The sequence below is a fragment of the Pinus tabuliformis genome, chromosome 2_1 (genome assembly GCF_031772625.1).
Source record: "Pinus tabuliformis cultivar Carrire ecotype Pingquan chromosome 2_1, CPIR1, whole genome shotgun sequence".
Taxonomy (NCBI): Eukaryota; Viridiplantae; Streptophyta; class Pinopsida; order Pinales; family Pinaceae; genus Pinus; species Pinus tabuliformis.
The window spans coordinates 513,946,936-513,969,613 of record NC_142299.1 but is presented as its reverse complement, the minus strand read 5'-3'; the positions used below and the strand labels follow the sequence as shown (position 1 = coordinate 513,969,613).

Genomic DNA, 22,678 nt, shown 5'->3' with positions numbered 1-22,678 from the left:
ACTCTCCCCTTACTCTTCTTTCTTGGCAACTTGGTTGCATAATGACCCAACTCCTCACAGTGGAAGCACTTGATCTTGGAGAGATCTTTCTTCTTTGCTTTTCCTGCTTTCTCTCAGATGCTAGGTCCACATCTTCCTCCTCCTTCTTGACTTTGGTCCCCTTGCTGCTGCTACCCGTCTTCGATTGCCGTTTGGTCTCTTCCTGGTGAAGAGCTGCCCACATCTCATCCTAATGTGGGAGAGTCCCTTTGCCCAACATACTCTGTATTAACACTTGCCAGTCTTCTGAGACAACATTTAGGGTTGTCCTCACCATCAGCTCCTTATTCGGTGTCGCCTCTATAGCAGTCAACTGATCTCGGATCTCATTCAGTGCTCCGAGGAAGGTGTCAATCGGTTCTCCCTTCTTCATTTGATAGGACCTCAATTGATTCTCAAGCAGCATTCTTCTCTGCACAGAAGTATGTTGGTACAGCTTCCTGAGAGCCTCCCACATATCAAATGTTGTTTCCTTCTTGGCTATGTGTGGTATTACATGATCCTTTACCCCGTCAAGGATAATGCTCCTGGCCCTCGCCATCGCCTCCTCGTACTTGTCATTATCATTGGGGCCGACTAGGATAGCTATTACCTTCAAGGCGAAGTTCTTGACATGATTCTTGTCGAGTACGGATAAGATTTTGGCCTTCCAGACTGCGGAGTTCGATGCTCTGTCTAGTTTATCCTGGTCTCTTACTCCGTGTATTGCCATGATGCTCCTCTACTTCCCTCCTGGAAGTTCTCTGTTCGACTCCTCTGAGTCTCTACTTCTCGTCTGGAATTTCTCTTCTGGACTCCCTCTGAGTCCTGATTTCCCTTCGGGAAATCCTTTTGCCGCTGTCGAGATGACCCCTACTATGATCGTCTTGTGCAACTGCACCACTGATCCGTGTTCCTTGGCCGGAAACCCTCTGTAGCAACTCTTCTAGCCTTTCTCTGTCAGGTACTGTTCTGACTACAGTACCTCACCAACTCCACTCTGCAGTATTCCCGCAGCCTTCTAAACCCCAGCAACTTGGAGGTGAGAGCTCTTAGGCTCTGTGCAATCCCGGCACCAGCAACCTGGCCCCTTCAGCCAACTGTGTCAACCCTCCTAGCTACTGTGTGGTTCTGCGTGAGGCTTCTTTTTCCTTCCTTAGCCTCTGCGCTACCTCTTCCCAGCTCACCTTGATGACGCAAGCACTGCGTCACCCTTCCTTTTTGCTGCTCTGCTAGAAACAACTTCTGTCACCTCGGGACAACTGTTTTCTACTACTATTGCTCCGCTCGGCTGATGTCCTTTAGTTCTCGTGTGATCTGCAATCATGCTCTAATAGCATGTTGAAGTTTCTAAGTTTACTTAGTTAGAAACCCTCCATGCACTTTATCTGATTTATCCCTACCTACTTGTTATTTTCCTTAACAAGTTATTTACAATGTAAATACTGAAAATAAACACTAGTGCATGTTCAACATATTACAGATCAACAACTAAAAGAAACAGAAACAAACACACCATATGACACCATTAGTTTTGGACTAATGTCCCCGGAAAACCCAATGTGGGAAAACCGGTGCAACTATCTGAGGGTTTTCTTATTAAGCAATATCAGAGTACAATCTGGGTGCCGAAACTGGCCTACCCAACAAACAATTTCCTTGGTAGTAATACCTCTCAGTTTTTGACAAATCTCCTGGCTGAAACCTCGGATAATCCTTCTGACAGCTACTCAGCACCAATCTGCCCCAGAAACCCCAGCGTCAGCCTCTCTCTGGATTGCATCAACCCTGGGAGGCCCTCCGTCAGCCCTCTAGCCCTCTGCGTCAGAGACGCTGGCCTCTCTGAGGCTCTGCGCAGCTCCTAGCTGCCTTTGCGTGGCCCTGCGTGAGCCTTGACTGGTTCTGCGTCACTCTCCTTGGCTACTACGCTGCTCCCTTGGCACTATCTCTGCTTCTCTGTCTCTCTGTACTCAAATGTCCCTCAGCTGCATCTCCCGATCACTAATTCTATCTCTCTTAGCAAACCCTGCTCTAGAGAATAGAATCACTGATCACTCTGGTGTGTTCTCCAAGCAATCCTCAAGCCTCCTCTTATACTTTTCCTGTTGACATATCAACGACCGAGATTAAGTCCCTAATCAACGGCTAAGATTAGATCTGGCTTGATCCATGTGTTTTGGACCATTCTGACACAGATTCATATTAATATACATTAATATTTTATTTTCCCTAAGTTTAGACTTAAGGACTCTATTAAAAATATTAATTATTTTAATATCTCTTGATTTGTTTAGAATCTGCCGAAACCCTTTCTGGGTATTGGAGATCTCATGTGCCCCAACCTCTCCACCAAATTTCGTGGCTAGAGCACATTCGATGCTACCCCAAATCAACATGAAGTACCTTTAGAAACATCATTTCATCACCTTAAGCATCCCTTGGGAGGTCCTACCACATCACCTAGCACCATAAACCGTAGACTATATATTAAAGGTGATTATCATCCTACTAGGACTCCTCTCATTAGTGAAAGTTCGTAAAGAGCAGGGGACATTGGTTGTGGTGACAGTTGGCGATTGTCCCATTGTTAGCGCTCAATCTAGCTCTTTGTCTTGTAGGGTTTCTCTCTCCAAGGCCTGCTATATTTTGTGGTAACATGGCATAACCTAAATTCCCTAAGTAGGGTTGACGTCACTCCTTTATTGCTGTTTATTCATACCTAACAACCATTGAATTATGAACCCTAGCCTAAACTTAGCCTCTATTGGAACATCTTGCTGTTTTGTTATGGAATATCATTTTTAGGCCTTTTCTAAGGCTGCTATATGAAATTGAATGCCACACTATTGCATATCATCCAAATCCTAACTTACAACAACCTATTTAGTGGTCTAAGCTTAGAGTACTTGAATTGTAGCATAGAAAACCTAGGCCATCTTAGGCCTTGAGAGCACTCTATTTAACAATAGACCCTTAAAACTCTTAACCTTGAGCCCTAGTATTAGAGTATCTTTATAGGTGTTTTAGGGAAACCTCCCTTGTTGTTTTAAATCCACTAAAGAGCAGGAAAAAGGTTGTTGAGGTGATAGTGGCAACCCTTTCTCTTTGTTGCCATGAGGTCTGGCCCTTGCCCAGTGAAGCTTTGCATCTCCCACTAGATTTTGCGGAAACATCTTTGGTGTTGTGGCCAGGGATGAGTTGAGTCAACCTCCTCGTAATTCGAAGTCTAAGGTTCATTTTCTTGATTGAGCTTATCCCATAAACAGGTATAAATCTATTCATTAGGCGACTCCATTGGAGGAACTAAGCCCCAATTCTTCCTTCAGTTTCAAAATTTCCATGCTTGTAGGGTGAAGCAAGCACCTTTCAAGGCATTTTGAATTCAACCCGATGACTCCATATCTTATTGTCATGCAAGATTCAAGACAATGACTCCTTGGTATTTGCATGAAATGTGCCTTGCTTTGGCTGTTAATGATATTCCTGGTTATCCTAATTGTTATGGTGCATTTTCTAGGTTTCGTGGATATCCTACTTGGAATGTTAACGGTTGATGTAGACTCCAAAGTCCTTTTCCTTGCTTTTGCTCTAAATCTTCAAACCTACAACTAACACAGCAAGAAGACAACAACAACATAGAGATCATAGCATACTAATATATAAAATGTTAGTCCAATAGAATTTCAAATGCATAAATTCACAATATATAACATGAAAGCATAGAAATTGGGACAGGAAGATGAGTTTCTTTATTAATAAAGTGCAACGATGACAGTGATATAATTAACTGATCCTTGCTGCAGGCATCACATGTAACCATCATCTGGATTACTCCTACTTGGGCCACTGAAGGTCTCCTACTTTAACTTCTACTCAAAATATTGGTGTGAGATATTGTTGATTTGGGGTAGCATTGGATGTGCTCTAGCCATGAAAATTGGTGTAGAGGCTAAGGCACATGAGACCTCCAATACCCAGAAAGGGTTTGGGCAGATTCTAAACAGTTTGGGAGATATTAAAATAATTAATATTTTTAATGGAGTCCCTAAGTTTAAACTTTTAGGGAAAATAACATATTAATGTGAATTAATATAAAACTGTGTTAGAATGGTCCAAAAGTCATGGATCAAGTCAGATCTAATCTTAGCTATTGATTAGAGACTTAATCTCGGTTGTTGATGTGTCAATGAGAAAAGTATAAGAGGAGGCTTGAGGGTCACTTGGAGAACGCACTAAGGGAGACTAGTCAGTTCAATTTCTGGAGCAGGGTTAGCTGAGAAATTGAACCAGTCATTTGGTGAGCAGTCAGGAGGCAGCAAGTACAGAGTAGAGAGGCGGGATCAACCACTGAAGATAAATGTTGAGGCAGACGCAGGGCTTTTCAGTCAGACGCAGAGGCAACAAAAGACTGCGCAGTCACTAGTTGGGCCTGCGTGGGTGACGCAGAGAGGCCCTGGGTTGATGCAATCAAGTAGGGGTTGACACAGAAGAATTATTTCTCTCTGTGGGTAAGCCAGTTTGGCACCTTGTTGTACTGAAGAATTGATGAATAATAAAAACCTCCCTTGCTACACCAGTTTTCCCGCATTGGGTTTTCCCGGGGACTGTTGTCCAAAATAATTGTGTCAATGTGTTGATTCTTGTGCATATGTTTGTTTTGTATTACGGTGTGATATCTGCAACAATATTTATTTTAATGGTTATTGAAGTAAGTTTATTAACTTATTGTGGAATAAGTAGGAAAAGTAAATCAATTCCTGCAGTGATAGAATTTTCACATGGTATTAAAGTGAGTAATGAGAGACAGGAAGGGAAAATCAATTATGGGTCGAGACCACGATGCAGAGGCATCCACGTCAGGGGACTCACACAGATTTTCAGAATATAGCACAAGAGAAGGAGATGTCGATTTCTCTATGTTAGCTTCCAGGCTGGAAGAAGTGGCGTGTATGACTAGTGCTGCATCATCAAAAGTATGGTATATAGACAGTGGAGCCTCGTGGCATATGACAGGAATCAAGGAGTGTTTCTCAGAATCTCGAGAAGAGAAGATGAACTTTCGGATCACCATGGGGAACAAGGCAAAGTGTACTCCAGTAGGGAAGGGTACCATAGTCTTTCAGACAGAATCGGGAGAACGGTTCCGTGCTACAAATGTGTTGCATGTACCAAGATTGGGGATGAACTTACTTTCTGTATCGCAACTACAAGGCAAGGGCTATGCCGTCTACTTCATCAAGGAGAAGGTATACGTCAAACAACCGAGCTGGAAAAAGAAAGTGCAAGTCGGGATCAAAAATAATCGGTTGTGTAGATTACATCTAGAATCACCAATGGCACTTATAGGTAGTCATGGAGACAAGGACTTGAACGAACTATGGCATAGAAGAATGGGTCACTTGCACCATGGAGCTCTGAGAATTCTCAAGAGCACTGTAACAAGAGTTCTAGATCTGAGTACGGAATGAGATGATGTATGCAGGGGATGTGCTCTAGGAAAGTATGCCAAGGCAACATTTCCTAGGAGCAAACACAGGGCCAAGAGTGTATTAGGATTGATACACTCAGATATCTGCGGACCTATGCCCGTCAAAGCTCTCAGTGGTGCCGAGTATTTGCTTACCTTTATTGATGACCACTCAAGGAAAACTTGGATTTATTTTCTGAAAACCAAGGATGAGGTTTGTATGTCGATTCGAGGAGTTCAAGGCTCTGGTGGAGAATTTGACTGGGAAGAAAATAAAAGTTTTGCGCTCAGATAATGGTGGAGAATATGTCGATAAAGTGTTCATTGGTTTTTGCGCTAAGGAGGGCATCAGAAGAGAGTGGACAACTCCCTACAATCTGGAGCAGAATGGGGTAGCAGAAAGAAAGAACAGGACTATTGTAGCAGCAGCTAGGGCCATGATGTATGATTAGGATATGCCAAAATTCCTATGGGCGGAAGCATGCAACACACAGTCTATGTTCAGTACAAGACTCCTCATCGGGCATTGGGCAAGATTACTCCAAAGAAATTATTCACAAGGAGGACACCTAAAGTCAGTCATTTCAAGATATTTGGGAGTTTAGCATATTGCCGCATACCCAAAGAAAAGAAGAAGCTGGATCAGACTGCAGAAAAAGGATATTTGCTAGGATATAGTGAAAACGCTAAGGCATACAAAATCTATCTTTGAGGGAGCAGGAAGGTAGTACTACGATGAGATGTAAAGTTAATGGAGGACAGGGCTTTCAAAAGATCTCATGAGATGCCTTTCGAGGAGCAGTCGAAAGAGGAGCCATTGGTTAAGCCTCTTCAACTAATAGAAGTAAAGAATTCTTCCTCAGGACAGGAAGATTCTCAGGATGAGGAGGAGGAGCGAACAGAAGCACCTGCTGGCAGAGGAAGAACTAGCGAGGAACTTCATCATATTCTGTGAGATGCAAAGGACTTCATCGGTGCGCCAAGAAACAATAAGAGGGAGCAAAAACAACTAGATAGGTATCAGGCATTAGTAACTTAGGATGGAGAGCCTGCCAGTTTCAAAGAGGCAGCTCAACATCAGGTTGCGATGGTGGAGGAATACAACTCCATAATGGTAAACAATGTCTAGGAGGTGGTGCCAAGACCTCAAGACACATCAGTGGTAGGTTCAAGATGGATCTACAAGATCAAATACGTTACAGACGACAGTGTTGAGAAATACAAGGTCAGGTTTATGGCTAAGGGGTATGCTCAAAAGGAAGGGATTGACTATGAGGAGACCTTCACCCCGGTAGCCAAGTATACATCTATTAGAACCGTGATATCTCTTGCAGCCCAGATGGGATGGGAGATCCATTAGATGGATGTCGAAACGACATTTCTGAATAGGGTAATAGAAGAGGAAGTATACATTGAACAACCAGAGGGATTTGAAACTCGTGAGAAGAAGTCTCATATATGCAGATTGAAGAAAGCCTTGTATGGGCTGAAACAGGCACCGAGAGCATGGTATGGTTGAATATATGGCTACTTGCAGAAGATGGGGTTTGTAAAGATTGACGTGGATCAAAATCTCTACTATCTGGTTGTAGAGAACGAGTCGCTAATCTTAGTATTGTATGTTGATGATCTCTTTCTGAGAGGATCATCCAGACTCATTGGGGACTGCAAGAAGAATCTAACCACAGAATTTGATATGAAGGATTTGGGACGAATGCATTACTTCCTAGGGTTGGAAGTTTGGCAGCAGAAGGGAGAAATCTTCCTTGGGCAAGGGAGGTATCCTACAAAAATCCTGAAAAGATTCGAGATGGAGGACTGTAGACCTATGGCTACGCCAATGATCACCAACTGGAGGAAGATTGATGCATCAAAAGACAAGGATGTCAATCCCACCCTATACAGGCAGCTCATAGGGTCCCTGATGTATTTGGTCAATACCAGGCCAGACATTTGCTACGCTGTCAACTCCCTTAGTCAGTTCATGGTGGAACCGAAGAGAGCACACTGGGCAGCAACCAAACATGTTCTCAGGTACTTTTAGGGAATAATCGATTATGGACTCTTGTACACCAGGTGTAAGGATATTAGATTGAGTGGATTTACTGATGTAGATTGGGCAGGAAGTTTAGTGGATCGGAAAAGTAACCTCTGGGTATTGTTTCGACATTGAATCGGGAATGACCTCCTGGTGCAATAGGAAACAATAGTCTGTGGCTCTGAGCTCATCTGAGGTAGAATATATGGCGGCAAGCACAACTTCGTGTGAGGCCATATGGCTTAGAAAATTGCTTCTGAACCTATTCAGAAGGAATATGGAGGCGACCAGGATCATGTGCGATAATCAGAGTTACATCAAGCTCTCTGAGAATCTAGTGTTTCATGATAGGTCGAAGCATATTGATATCAGGTGTCACTTTGTCAGGGATTGTGTCCAATGAGGAGCTCTACAGTTGAGCTACACTCTTATAGGAGAATAGGTGGCGGACATCCTCACCAAGGCCCTTGGAAGGAGTAAGTTTGACTACTTCAGGGAAAAGATGGGGATGGTAAAGAACCCATTTTAGTAGTAGAAATAGGAGTAATAACAACAAGGATATAGAGGGAGTTGCAGTGCGAATGCAGTTTTGTGAGAAAGGACCAACAATAGCACGAATGCAGCAGTGGCAGTGGCAGGGCCATGGGTAGCAATACAGGATGCAACAATGTATAGGATGTTGGGCAGTAGGCTTAGCATCAGCACAGGGACCGATGTCGGATGATCAGAGTGATGCTCAGTGAGGAGTATTACTAGAGCACAGTGCTCGCAAAGAGGGAGTGTTGATTTGGGTAGCATCGGATGTGCTCTAGCCACGAAAATTGGTGGAGAGGCTAAGGCACATGAAATCTCCAATACCTAGAAAGGGTTTGGGCAGATTCTAAACAGTTTGGGAGATATTAAAATAATTAATATTTTTAATGGAGTCCCTAAGTCTAAACTTAAGGAAAATAAAATATTAACGTGAATTAGTATAAAACTGTGTTAGAATGGTCCAAAAGTCATGGATCAAGCTAGATCTAATCTTAGCTGTTGATTAGGGACTTAATCTTGGCCGCTGATGTGTCAACGAGAAAAGTATAAGAGGAGGCTTGAGGGTCACTTGGAGAACACACTGAGGGAGACCAGTCAGTTCAATTTCTGGAGCGGGGTTAGTTGAGAAATTGAACCAGTGGTCTGGTGAGCAGTCACGAGGTAGCAAGTACAGAGCAGAGAGGTGGGATCAACCACTGAAGATCAGCCCTAAGGTAGGAGAGGCAGACGCAGAGGCAGCAGAAGACTGCGCAGTCACTAGTTGGGCCTGCATGGTTGACGCAGAGAGGCCCAGGGTTGACGCAGAGGGTTGGAGAGCCACGCAAAGGTCAGTCGAGCTGATGCTGGGATTGGGAGAAGTGCTGGAGAATTATTTCTCTCTGTGGGTAAGCTAGTTTGGCACCCTGTTGTACTGAAGAATTGTTGTATAATAAAAACTTCCCTTGCTACACTGGTTTACTCGGATTGGGTTTTTCTGGGGACTGTTGTCCAAAATAACTATGTCAATGTGTTGATTCTTGTGCATATGTTTGTTTCTGTTTTACGATGTGATATCTACAACAATGTTTATTTTAATGTTTATTGAAGTAATTTCATGAATAACTTATTGTGGAATAAGTAGGAAAGGTAAATTAGTTGCTGCAGTGACAGAATTTTCACAGAGATGAGGGCTCAACACAAGATCAAGGAAACAAGGAAATGAGGGTTTCCTACAGTGGGAGAATTTTGGCCAGCATTACTTTGCACTAGTGGAAAATGCTTATTCCTACAGCCAATTGATCATTATATACCACCAATAATTGGTTGGGGTGGTTACAGCACGGGCTATAGAAAATGGCTTCTGGTCTATGTAAACCCTTCCCGAAAAAGTGCTAAAATGTGTACATTTAATTGTTTTAAGCATCTTTTGTAGGCATATGTGGGTTGCTTTTTTAGGATCTGCGTATATACGAGCTTTGTAAGTGGGAAGCTCATTTAGATACACTTTTTGTCAGAATAGGAAAAGTGTATGGTTTCTCAAAAAGTATTTTTTTAATGACTTTTTGGGGAAAACAAGTTTGTCAAGAGGAAAGGGATATATTCCATTGGCCATATACTGCATCTCAAGATAAATGTGGCAAAAGATACTATAACACTTGGTACCTACTAAAGGGTGTGATGAAGAATTAACATATTCGCTCATTGTGTCAGTAAACCATAAAGCAGTTATTCAGTTGAGTCTTCAGAAGTCAAATTTTTTGGCAGACTAATCTATTTCTAACCTAAAACTACCAAAAGCTAGTACAAATATGTAGCCTTTGCATTGGTGGCTTTTTCAGAATTGTTTCTTCTTTGATTTATGCAATGCAACTATCATCTTGAGCCCAAAGTATGTAAATCCCATTCTATAGTTAATTTGGATGCAGTAAAACTTATTATAATGTATGTTTGCACAGATGTGCAAACAAATAGGAACTCATTCTCTGAAACTCAACTATCACCAATCAATGCATCATCGAGTAATTAAGATCTGGATCGTTAATTTTCTTTGTATATTTAAGTCTTCCCTGCAAGTTAGGTTTGTGCATAATGGAATGGTTGTTTGTCTGTGTACTGATTATAAGGAATTATTCCTTTGTTTTTGTTTCAAAGTGAAAGATTCAGTGGTTTTTATAGTTACTTAATCATTACCACATTGTCAGGTATAAATGATCATATGATTACAGGGGGCATGGGTATTGAGACCAAACAAGACCAATCCAATTGCAGTGATTCACTTTGTGGGTGGAATTTTTGTTGGAGCTGCTCCTCAGATTACTTATCGATTGTTTCTTGAGCGTCTTTCAATGAGGTAAATGCAGCTCGTATAGTGTAATTATGTTGACATCATTACATGATGATTTTAATTATAAGGAATTATAATTTTTGTATTTGGATGCTGTCCATGTTTAATGTAATTGCATTCTTTGCTCTATGATGATTTTTTTGGTTTATCACACACAGTAATGCAAATGCTATATCATGTTTTCATTGTTGTTATTCTCTGTCTCACTCTATAACAGAGAGTTCACCTCAGTGGCTCTAGATAATAAAATATATTTCCTAGATTAGTATGTACTTAGCCACAATTAATAAATTATAATAATTGCTGTTCTTATAAGGTTATGACTAAGAGTTGTACCTATTCAGTAAGGGATAGAATTATGATGTCTAGACTCTACTCCATGTATTGGACTGTGACAATTATTTCTTCATATTCAATTTTACCCTTTATTACAATCACAACTGTATGTTGTCTCCTAGCCAATTAATTGTCTTGTAATCTCCAATAGTGGAGTGTGCTGACCATAAGGTATGCCATATGTTGTTAGTCTTTCATTGAACATTTGATTCATCCTTTTGCAATAGGTCTTTTAATATTGGATTTTATGGTTCCAGCATAATACAAAATTACTAATGTCTCCCTTGATCTCTTTCAATCTACATATATCTCTTTTCTTCCAAGGATTATTACTCCTAGACTCCATTGGCCCTATATTGATAAAGCACTAGTTTTATCTTGTGTCAATACTTAAAACCCTAAAATCAATTTTATTTATTTGTTCTAGGGTAAACTTAGGGTTTAGTTATAGCACACTCACTTATTTTTAGCATTTATTAGCTTAGACATTGATGTCCTATGGTTAGGAATTGCTTGGAATACATTGGATAGTTAAGAGTTGAATTTTATGTGCATTTTCCAGCCATTACATTGAGATGACGTCTAGGGTTTAAATGTTGTCAAATGCCTTTTTAACCATATAAAATTGCTGTGATTCATTTTCTTGTTTACTCATAATTTAGTTCTTGTTTTATGTCTTATTATTGTAGTTTCCAGGGCTAAATTTGCTGCTGTTATAAACTATTGTATTGCTGCAAATTTTGATTTAAAGAGCTACTTTATGACAACCAAATATAATTTTTTGATTGTGTTTGGGAACCTATTTGAGATTCTATTGTTTGAATTAAACCTTTAGGTTGAGCCATAGGAACCTTTGAACTCAAATCTTGAAGTTACTTTCTAATCCACCCTGAACCCTAATTTCTTATTCCTATCCCTGGGTGCAAATCATTGTAGAATCCTTGGGGGCGCATAGCTTGAGCTGACTGGATTATTTGATCCCTAAAATCTATTAGGGAAGGCTCCCTTGTGTTGTATTGTGTCCATCACTAAAACGAGGGCAGTTGTTGAGGGCACAATGGTGACTCTCACATCGTTGCACTTGATTTATGTTGCATACTAAGGCTTTGCACTAAGGTGCTAGAGTTTTTTATAACAAGAACCAAAACTACATCTTTACCTACATTTCCCTTTGGCCATGTTACCACAAAGGTCAACATCTTTAGCTTAAATTCCGAAAAATGTATGTTAGCCTTGTGAAATTCATGATGTTGGTCATTGCCTCCTCACCAATTCTCCTCTCCTTTTAGTTTTAGGAAAGGTTTCTAGTCAAGGGGTGTAGCCCTAATCGTTAAATAGGATCATCTTGTGTAGTAATGAATGGGAATAAAGAGAACCTAGTGACAATGTAAATGGAAAAGAATGAAATAAGAAGGGCTTGGGGTGATGAGTGAAAGGGAGACTGGTGCCTAAACTACTTAAGCTATGGAGTCACTTAGGCAATTTCAAGAGTGCAAGTCAAGTGCTTATATGCAACCATGTGACGTGTTCTAAACACCTTGACTTTGTTAAATGATTGGTTTTGGTCACTAGAATCTTACAAGATCATTGAGTGAAAGGGTTGTGAGTATGTTACCTACCCAAGTGGTAACCCCTAGGAGAAAACTTTTGTTTTATTTGTTCAGTTTGCTAGCCAATAGCCCTATGATCTACAGAAAACTATGCCTCAAAGCCGTCCAGCCATGCTTTGGTTCGTGCTTTTCATCATCTAGCTTACTTATTGAGTGATGGTGTGTCATCTATTGATGTTCTGTCGTCTAATGTTGAGGGAATCCTAGTATGGATCATAGGTTGAGTTGGATTATTGACCGCTCTTGGTTGTATCCTTGTTCCCACTCTTCACTTTGGTGGTTATCCCTTGCCCCTAGTCCAATGTGACCTTCCTTGATGCCTTTCTTTCCACTTTCTAGGTGGGGCACGGATAGGAGGCATAGATGGATACAATGTGTTTGTAATAATCCATAATTATTATTGTTTGCATATCACTTTTATCCACCTCCATTCTTTAGGTTGATTGTTCTTTTTCATTGGTACTAGCTCCCTTGTATCCTCATCTTTGAGCAAAGGGTCTGGATTTTTTTCCTCTTAAAAGGTTGATGTAGCAGGAAGAGAGTTAAGGGCATATATGGCCACACAAGAAAGAAAATATTAGAATGCAAAAGATGGTTGGGACAAATTTGTAGTGCGTGGACAAGAGCCTAAGCTCTAGTCCCCTCATTAGCCCTCAATAAGTTCCTACCATATCATGATCTATCTAAATTAAATTAACTTTGAATGTCCCTGTTACCCACAGAAAAGTGGATAACCCGATAGGAGAAAAAATTTCTCCTTTGAAGTTTGGACAACCGACCAACCAACAACCCTACGTTTTCTTAGTACATGATGATATGCCATACGTTGGCATTTGAATTGGTTAGGCACCTCTCACCATCTGACATTCCTCTTGAAGGAAGGTGGATCACCATTTGAAATGTACTTTAACCATTTTGCAATCACGTGTCTTTACTTAATGTTTTGAGCATTCTAGCATGGATTAAGGAGTGATTTGGATGGTTGACCAATCTTGATTGTAAACCTATTCTACCTTACTAAGGAGGTTAGTTTTTAACCCTAGTCTAGCAGGACCTCCTTTGAGGGCTTAGGGCTATAGGAGGGGCACTACTTTGGAAACTTGGATTGATGTAGTGTGTCCATAACTTTTCCATACTGACCACTATCCACCATTCCCTAGATTTCATATCTATCCTTCGGGTTTGCTGTCATTGGTTCATTGAGATTGACACTCTCATATCCTCATCCTTGAGTCTGGGTCATGTTGCCTGAAAATTTGGCAAGTCTTGTGAGGGGAGCTTATAAGTCGAGAGGTAGACCAAGTGACAATACTATGAGGTGTGGTCCACCATCACCACAACCACTATATCCTGCTCTCTAGTGGATTTTCACCGCAAGGGAGGCTTTTCTATGTGAGGTCACCTTATGGATATCTCAAGTCCAAGTCTTGGATGTAATATTCCCAATTTTGTGAGTGCAAAAAAATTGCTTCGGGGATTTGCACAATTTTGGTAAAAGGGGGGCAAATATTATTTTTATTAGAAATTGCAGAAAAATAATATTTTATTGGAGAATGGCGGCAAAATAGTATTTTATTGGAGAGTGGCAGCAAAATAATATTTTATTGAAGAATGGTGGAAAACATTATTTTATTGGCAAAGGGAGGCAAATTATTATTTTATTAAAATGGCGACAAAAGTCACTAAGTGGAAAATGGCCCCCACCAATAAAATAATATTAAAAAGGAGTCTAGAAGGATGGAGAGAAAATACAAAAGAAGGATGGACTCATTTTGTTGATCATCTTTTGACTATTACACTACACCTTATATTTTCTCTTGGAGTTGTTTAGCACAAGAAGAGAAGTGTTGTTTATCACCGGAGTTCCAAGTGTAATTTGCACCTTCATTTCAGAGAACTTCGAGTGTCTCCCTACTGAGGAAATTGGAGTGTTCATTTCGGGAATTCATAGAGCTTCATTGCAAGAGTCTTTCCCCAGTTCTGCGCATTTCTTGGGCGCAAAGGCAGCTCGAATTGTTCATCGTCTTATTTCTTGGGCGCAAAGGCAGGGATCTTATTCTTTAGGACGCAACTCCTATGTCCTAGCGCAAACCTGTTGAATAAACCAGTGCGTTCTTGCTCCTCAAGGCTATGCACACCACAAGCAAAGAGCTCTCACACAAACTTGTGCACTCAACAATGAATAACCTTTGTGCCTTTGTCCTTATTTTATAGATTCAATCCATGCTAAATTAGGCGAGCTACAAATTTAGAACTTGAGTTGTGATGGACTAGTTAACTGAGTTGAATTGGTTCTCTCTCCAATCATCATTGGAGTTATAACTCGTCCTTCCTTCAATCAAAGACTGAAGTTTCCGACTCGTCCTTTCTAAACTCGAACTGCCACTTGAGCCTATAGTCAAACTGAAGAAATCCTCCAACACTATGCATGAACTTGTGAAGTTATTCTCGCTAATTGGAAATAAGTTCACCATCTCCATGAACTTGCTCCATGGTCAAAGAAAGACAACTTGTGGTGTTTTTGGCTAAGGAACAAGCTAGAGAAGACCTTCCACTCGCTACAATTTTCAACATGTAAGGGCTACCTCAGGACCTTGAGGTACATGAGAAGAAGATTAATGATTGAAGAAGACTTTGTACGATCGAAGAAGACATTGGGCTTGGTATCTTTGATCAAAGGACTCTTGTGTCAAAGGAAGCAATCGTGGTAGAAAGATTTGATTCTGTTTCAAATTAAGAGGGAGTTGGCTGTTGAATTTGATATGAAGGATTTTTGTTTGATGCACTACTATTTGGGGCTGGAAGTTTGGAATGATGGATTGTAAGTCCGTGTCTGTTGATTTTTGGTAGCATCAGATGTGCTCTAGCCTTGAAAATTGGTGGAGAGGCTAAGGCCCATGAGATCTCCAAGACCCAGAAATTATTTGGGGAAATTCTACGTAGATGAAGAGATATTAAAATAATCAATATTTTTAATGAGGTTCCTAAGTCTAAACTTAGGAAAATTAAAATATTAATGTGTATTAATATAATATGGGTGAGAAAGTTCTAAATAACGAGGATCAAGCCAAATCTAATCTTAGCCGTTGATTAGGGATTTAATCTCGACCGTTGAATCATCAACTAAAAAATTATAAGAAGAGGCTTGAGGGTCAGTTGGAGATACACCAAGTTGATCAAGAATTCGATTTTTTGGGGCAAGGTTTGCTGAGAGAATCGAGTTAGTGATCTGTCGCAGTGAGAGGTAGTCTGACAGAAGGCTAAGAATACATATCAGAGAGGCAGAGAAAGTGCCAGAGAGATAGCGCAGAGCCTTGCAAGGCTGAGGAGGCCAGCACAGGTGATGCAAAGGGCCAAGAGGCTGACGCAGAAGTAGCAGAGGCTAGCAGAGCTGACGCTGGGCTGAAGAGGCAGCGCTGAGGAACTTTCATGGGGCACACTAGGAGCTAAGAGGCAGACACAGAGTAGAAGAGGGTGATGCAGTCCCTGGGGGGTGACGCAGTTCCAGAGAGAAGCTTAGAGCAGCTTTTGCCGTCCAGCTAAGGAACTGTCAAAGTTGCTGTGGGATCAATCATCGATTGCTGATCAGCGGGAATATCTGTCTCCGAGGAGAGGTACTTCTGCCAAGGAAATTCTCTGAAGGGTGAGCCATTTTTGGCACCCTAGTTGTATTAAGAAAATTGCATAATAATAAAACCCTCATATCTGCTGCAACAGTTTTCCCACATTGGGTTTTTCCAGGGATGATTGTCCAAAATTAACGGTGTCCCTTGTGTGATTGTCTCAGTTTTTCAGTTGCTGATCTGTATATGTGTTGAGATTGCATTTGTGTTTATTTCGGTATTTATATTTCTAAATAACTTATTAATGGAAAGAACAAGTAGTAGGGATTTTTGATGTGCTAGACATAGAAATTTCAACATGGTATTTGTTGAAGTTTCTAAGTCTAACAGCTAGAAACCCTCCATGCACTTTACTGATTTATTCCTACCTACTTGTTCTGTCAATTAACAAGTTGTTTACCATGTAAATACTGGAAATAAATACAAGTGCATCCTCAATACATTATAGATCATCAACTGAAGGAAATAGAAACAAGCACACAAATGTCACCTTTATTTTTGGACTAATGCCCCTGGAAAAACCCAATGCGGGAAAACCAATGCAGCTATCTGAGGGTTTTATTATTAAGCAGCGCTTTTTTGAGTACATTGGGTGCCAAACTGGTTAACCTGACAGAGATAAAAATCTCGCAGCAATACCACTCTTCGGAAACAGGTATTCAGAAAGCCTGCTCCACAAAATCCCTCTCCAGCACAATTTGAAGCTCAGTGTCAGCCCGAAACCCTCTGCGCCAGCCCACTGAGGCTCTGCGCAGCCTCTCTGGCTCTCTGCATTACTCCTGCAGCCTCTGCGTGGATGACGCAGGCCCTTCTGGCTCTGCACAGTCTCTACTGCCTCTGCGTGGCTCCCTCTGGATTTGCATCTACCTCTCTCTGCTTCAGCATTGGTCTCTCGGCATTGTCCCTGCCTCTCTGCCTCATACTCACTGCCCCTCACTGCAACTGATCACTAATTCTATCTCTCTTAGCAAACCCCACTCTAGAGAATATATTCACTGATCACTTTGGTGTATTCTCCAACTGACCCTCAAGCCTCCTCTTATACTTTTCTCGTTGTTCCATCAACAATCGAGATTAAATCTCTAATTAACGGCTAAAGATTAGATTTGGCTTGATCCATGACTTTTGGAACATTCTAACCTAGTTTTATATTAATACCCATTAATATTTTATTTTTCCTAAGTTGACTTAGGAACTCCATTAAAAATATTAATTATTTTAATATCTCCCAAACTGGTTAGAATCTGCCCAAACCATTTCCGGGTCTTGGAGATCTCATGTGCTTTAGCCTCTCCAACGATTTTCATGGCGAGAGCACATCTGATGCTACCTAAAATCAACACTCCTTCTTAGTGAGTTATGTGCTCTAGTAATACTCCATACTGAGCATCACCCTGATTATCCAACATCGGTCCCTGTGCTGATGTTAGGCCTCCCTGCCCAACATCTTCTGCACTTCTGCATCCTGTACTGCTACCCATGGCCCTACCATTGCCACTGCTGCATCTGTATGACAACTCCCTCTGCATCCATGATGCTACTGGTCCATCCTCCCAGCCGCTGCATCTGCACTGCATCCCCTCTCATCATGCTGCATCGTGTTGCCTATAGCACTACCACTGCTAATTGCTGCACTGCAACTTAGTTACCGAGAAGTAACTGATCCACCCAACTCTGACATCCTTGTTAGGCTAGAGACAGTCTCGATGCTGAAGCTCCCTCTGCAGCTAACAAGTGCTCCCTCTACTGACCTTTGCACTGCTGCAACAACTCCGTGCATCTCGCACCGTTGCACACCTTTCTGTGCCATCCTGCACTGGTGCAACACTCCCATGCCTCTCACACTGTTGCAGCCTGCTAGCCTTGCGTTGTCCCCAGACTCCTGCACTGTAGCACTTTGTGCCACTCCATCTGCATCTGTCTCTACTGACATCCGCTAGTCCTACTACTCCTCTTCGGGGCTCTCGTAGCAAGGTATGATCCAAGAGGTTGGGTACCTCAAGGATCCTGACCCTCATCGCCTGTAGTCCGTCTGACTACAGCTCGATGTCTCCCCACTTCTTCTCAAGTGACACATGAGCACTCATGGCACAATCGTCATCCTCCTCGTACTTGTCGTGATCAGCTGGGTCAATTGGGATCGCTATCATCCTCAAGGCGAAGTGCTTGACACGATTTCTGTCAAGTACGGATAAGATTCTGGCCTTCAAGACTGTGAAGTTTGAGGCTCTGTCCAGTCTGTCCTGGTCTCTTACTTCGTGTAGTGCCATGCTGCTCTTCTACTTCCCTCCTGGAATTTCTCGATGTGACTCCCTCTGAGCCTTGATTTCCCTCCTGGAAACCTTTATGCCGATGTCGAGATGCCCCCTACTTTGATCATTCGTGCAACCGCACCACTGATCCAGATTTCTCGGTTAGAAACCCTCGGTAGCAACTCCCTCCTCCTTGGCCTTGCCCTATTAGGTACTGTTTTGACTACAGTACCCCACCAGCTCGACTCTGCAACTTACCCATAACCTCCTAAACCCCAGCAACCTGAATGCGAGAGCTCCTAGGCTCTGCGCAGTCTCGACATCGGCAAACTAGCTCTCTTAGCCAACTGTGTCAGCCCTCCTGGCCTCTGCGTGGCTCTACGTGAGCCTGTCCTTGCCTCCTTCAGCCTCCTCGCAGCCTCTTCTTGGCTCAAACTTGATGATGCAGGCACTGCGTCACCCCTTCCTTGTTGCTTTGCTGCTAGGAACAACTTCTGTTACTCGAGACAACTGTTTTCTGCTGCTGCTGCTCTGCTTTGCTGATGTCCTCAGTTCTCTTGTGAACTGCAACCTGGCTCTGATACCATGTTGAAGTTTCTAAGTCTAACAGTTAGAAACCCTCTATGCATTTTACTAATTTATTCCTACCTACTTGTTCTGTTAATTAACAAGTTATTTACCATGTAAATACTGAAAATAAATACAAGTGCATGCTCAACACATTACATATCATCAACTGAAGGAAACAGAAACAAGCACACAAATGACTGTTATTTTTGGACTAATGTCCCCGGAAAAACCCAATGCGGGAAAACCGGTGCAGCTATTTGAGGGTTTTATTACTAAGCAGCTCTTTTCTGAGTACACTGGGTGCCAAACTGGCTAACTCGATAGAGATAAAACTCTGGCAGCCTCTGCTGCCTCTGCGTGGCTCCCTTTGGCTCTGAGTCTACCTCTCTCTGCTTCTACGCTAGTTTGTTGGCACTGTCCCTGCCTCGCTGCCCCGTACTCACTGCCCCTCGTTGCAACTGATCACTAATTCTATCTGTCTTAGACTCTTAGCAAACCCCACTCTAGAGAATAGAATGATTGATCACTGTGGTGTATTCTCCAACTGACTCTCAAGCCTCCTCTTATACTTTTCTCGTTGGTCCATCAATGATCGAGATTAAATCGCGAATCAACGACTAGGATTAGATTTGGCTTGATCCATGACTTTTGGAACATTCTAACCCAGTTTTATATTAATACCCATTAATATTTTATTTTCCTTAAGTTGACTTAGAAACTCCATGAAAAATATTAATTATTTTAATATCTCCCAAACCGGTTAGAATCTGCCCAAACCATTTCTGGGTCTTGGAGATCTCATGTGCTTTAGCCTCTCCAACAATTTTCATGGCTAGAGCACATCTGATGCTACCCAAAATCAACAGTATTAGAGCATTGTAGATCATAGGAGAACTGAAGGCACCAACATAAATCTGAAATTTGCAGCTATCCCGAGAGACAGTGCTATTCCAGAGCAGAAGCAACAAGAGAAGTGATGCAGAGCTTGCGTCATCATTTCGAGCCAGGAGGAGGGCCAACGCAAATGCAGAGAGGGGTAGATCAGACCTACGCAGTGCTCGGTCATCTTTCTCAGCCAGGAAGGATGGACATTGTGGCCAGGAGCAGATTTAGCTTTTGCCGAGATTGCGCAGACCCTGAACGGCTTAGTTCCTTCAGTTGCTGAGGCTTGGGGAGCTGTTGGCAGATTGTGATTTGAGGAGCTGGCGGGACGCTGTTCCTGTCGAAGCATAATAGTGTCTAGGGAGGCAAGCCCAAGGTAGAGGGAGTCATTACCTCGATGGATTTCTAGCCCAGGAATCCAGATCCGAGTTGCAGTTGCAAGGAGGATTGGAGAGGAGCGGTTCGATAGTTGGCCAGAGGATTTCCAAGGGGGAAATTAGGACTTGAGGGATATTTCCAGGAGGGTAGTCGAGACCTAGAGGGAGTCCAGAAGAGGAGTTGAAATGGCAATGAATGGACTAAGGGATCAGGACAGGTTGGACGGGGCTTCCAATTTTGTCATCTGGAAGGTCAGGACCCTTGCAAGCTTGGATAGACATCGCATCAAGGACTTCGCCTTGAAAACCGTAGTTGTCCCAGTTGACCCAAATGCTAATGAAAGGTATGAAGAGGCCGAGGTGAAGGCAAAATGCTTGATCCTAGACAGGGTCAAAGATCATGTCATTCCACATATTGTTGAGAAGAACACAACAAGGTAGATGTGGGAGGCGCTGACCACCTTATAGCAGGGCTCTTCCGTGCAGTGGAAGATGCTATTGGAGAATCAACTGCGGTGATATTAGATGCAGAAGGGAGAGCAGATAAATCCATTCCTTCTCAGGTTGCAGGAGATTCGCGACCAACCTACATCCGTGGGGTCTACACCGAATCCAAAATTTATGGTCAGGATTGCCCTGAATGCACTTTCCGAGGATTTGGAGACATTTTTCCAAAGTATTTTGGGCAGGGCTACTCTTCCCAGTTGGGAGGAGATGTGGGCAGCTCTTCGTTAGGAAGAGATTAGGAGGATGACCAAGGCGGGGAGTAGTGGCAAGGGAGGTCGAATCAAGAAAGAGGAGGAGGAGGATGCGACTCTAGCATCTGCGGGACAAGAAGGGAAGAGGAAGAAGGACATCTCCAAGGTTAAGTGCTTCCATTGTGGGGAGCTGGGACATTATGCATCCCAGTTTCCCAGGAAGAAAAACAAGGGAGAGGCTTCCGATTCAAAGGCAGCTCCAGCTAAGGCGGAGAAAGAGGTCGACACTGATGACGATTGTGCCATGAGTGCTCATTCACCTCTAGAGAAGAGGTGGGGAGACATCGAGTTGTAGTCAAGAGGACTACACAGTAGGGGCAGGATCCTTGAGGTGCCCAAACTCTTGGGTCACATCTAGTTACGAGAACTCTTAAAGATAATAACATGATGACAGATGTCGGGTGGAACAAAGTGTGGTGGAGCAGCAAGGCAGGGCTAGAGTGCAAAAATCCGAGGCAGCGTAGTGTGGGTTGCAGTAGTGTGAGAGGCACAGAGGTGTTTGCAGCAACGCAGTGGCAGCAGAGGGAGCACAAGATAGCAGCAGAGGCAACTTCAGCATCACGAGGCTTCCAGACTGACTGGGATGTCAGTGTTTGGGTGAAGTCAGTTACTTACTTCTTGGTAACTGAGTTGCAGTGCAACAGTTAGCAATGGCAGTGCTATGGGCAACATGATGCAGCATGTTGAGAGGGAGTTGCAGTACAGATGTGGCAGTGTCATGGGCAACAGTACAGGAAGCAACAATGCAGGGGATGTGAGGTAGCAGGCCAAGCATCAACACAGGTGCCGATGTAGATGATCAGGGTGATGCTTCTATGGTGAAGCATTACTAGAGGACTTTCCTCGCTAAGAGGGAGTGTTGATTTTTGGTAGCATCAAATGTGCTCTAGCCATGAAAATTGTTGGAGAGGCTAAGGCACGTGAGAACTCCAAGAACCATATATCGTTGGGGGAAATTCCACTCGGAGGGAGAGATATTAAAATAATTAATATTTTTAAGGAGGTTCCTAAGTCTAAACTTAGGAAAGTTAAAATAATAATGCGTATTAATGTAATATGGGTGAGAAAGTTCTAAATAACGAGGATCAAGCCAAATCGAATTTTAGCCGTTGATTAGGGACTTAATCTCGGCCATTGAATCGTCAACAGGGAAAGTATAAGAAGAGGCTTGAGGGTCAGTTGGAGATACACCAAGTTGATCAAGAATTCAACTTTTTGGGGTAGGGTTTGTTGAGAGAATCAAGTTAGTGATCTGTTGCAGCGAGGGGTAGTTCGGCAGAAGGTCGAGAATACATATTAGAGAGGTAGAGAAAATGCCAGAGAGACAACATAGAGCCTTGGAAGGTTGACGCAGAGGTTGAGGAGGCTAGCACAGGTGGCGCAGAGGGCCAAGAGGCTGAGGAGGCCAGCGCAGGTGACACAGAGGGCCAAGAGGTTGAGGAGGCCAATGCAGGTGACGTAGAGGGCCAAGAGGCTGACACAGAAGTAGCAGAGGCTAGAAGAGATGACATTGGGCTGAAGAGGCAAAGCTGAGGAACATTCGTGGGGCAGACTGGGAGCTGTTGGAATTTCTAAGTCTAACTTGTTAAAAACCCTTCATGTACTTTTCTGATTGATTGAATCCTACTTGTTCTGATTAATTAACAAGTTATTTACCATGTAAATACTGAAAATAAATACAAGTACATGCTCAACGCATTACAGATCACCAAGTGAAGGAAACAAAACAAGCACACAAGTGACACTGTTGTTTTTGGACCATTGTCCCCAGAAAAATCGAATGCAGGAAAAACGGTGCAACTATTTGAGGGTTTTAATATTATGTAGTTTCTGAATACAATCTGGGTGCCAAAACCGGCTCACCCAATAGAGAATCTCGGCAGTAGTACC

The 22,678-nt window shown here is 42.6% G+C and overlaps 1 protein-coding gene across 1 annotated transcript in view; it reads left to right on the top strand.

Annotated features, from left to right (window-relative positions):
• LOC149201213 (Gut esterase (DUF1350)) overlaps window positions 1-22,678 on the top strand; it is a 419,478-nt gene that overhangs the window by 149,426 nt on the left and 247,374 nt on the right. Inside the window, exon 3 of the mRNA XM_089402886.1 lies at window positions 10,262-10,386. Within this exon, the coding sequence (XP_089259012.1) occupies window positions 10,262-10,386 (125 nt within the window). The remainder of the gene's footprint in view (window positions 1-10,261; window positions 10,387-22,678) is intronic.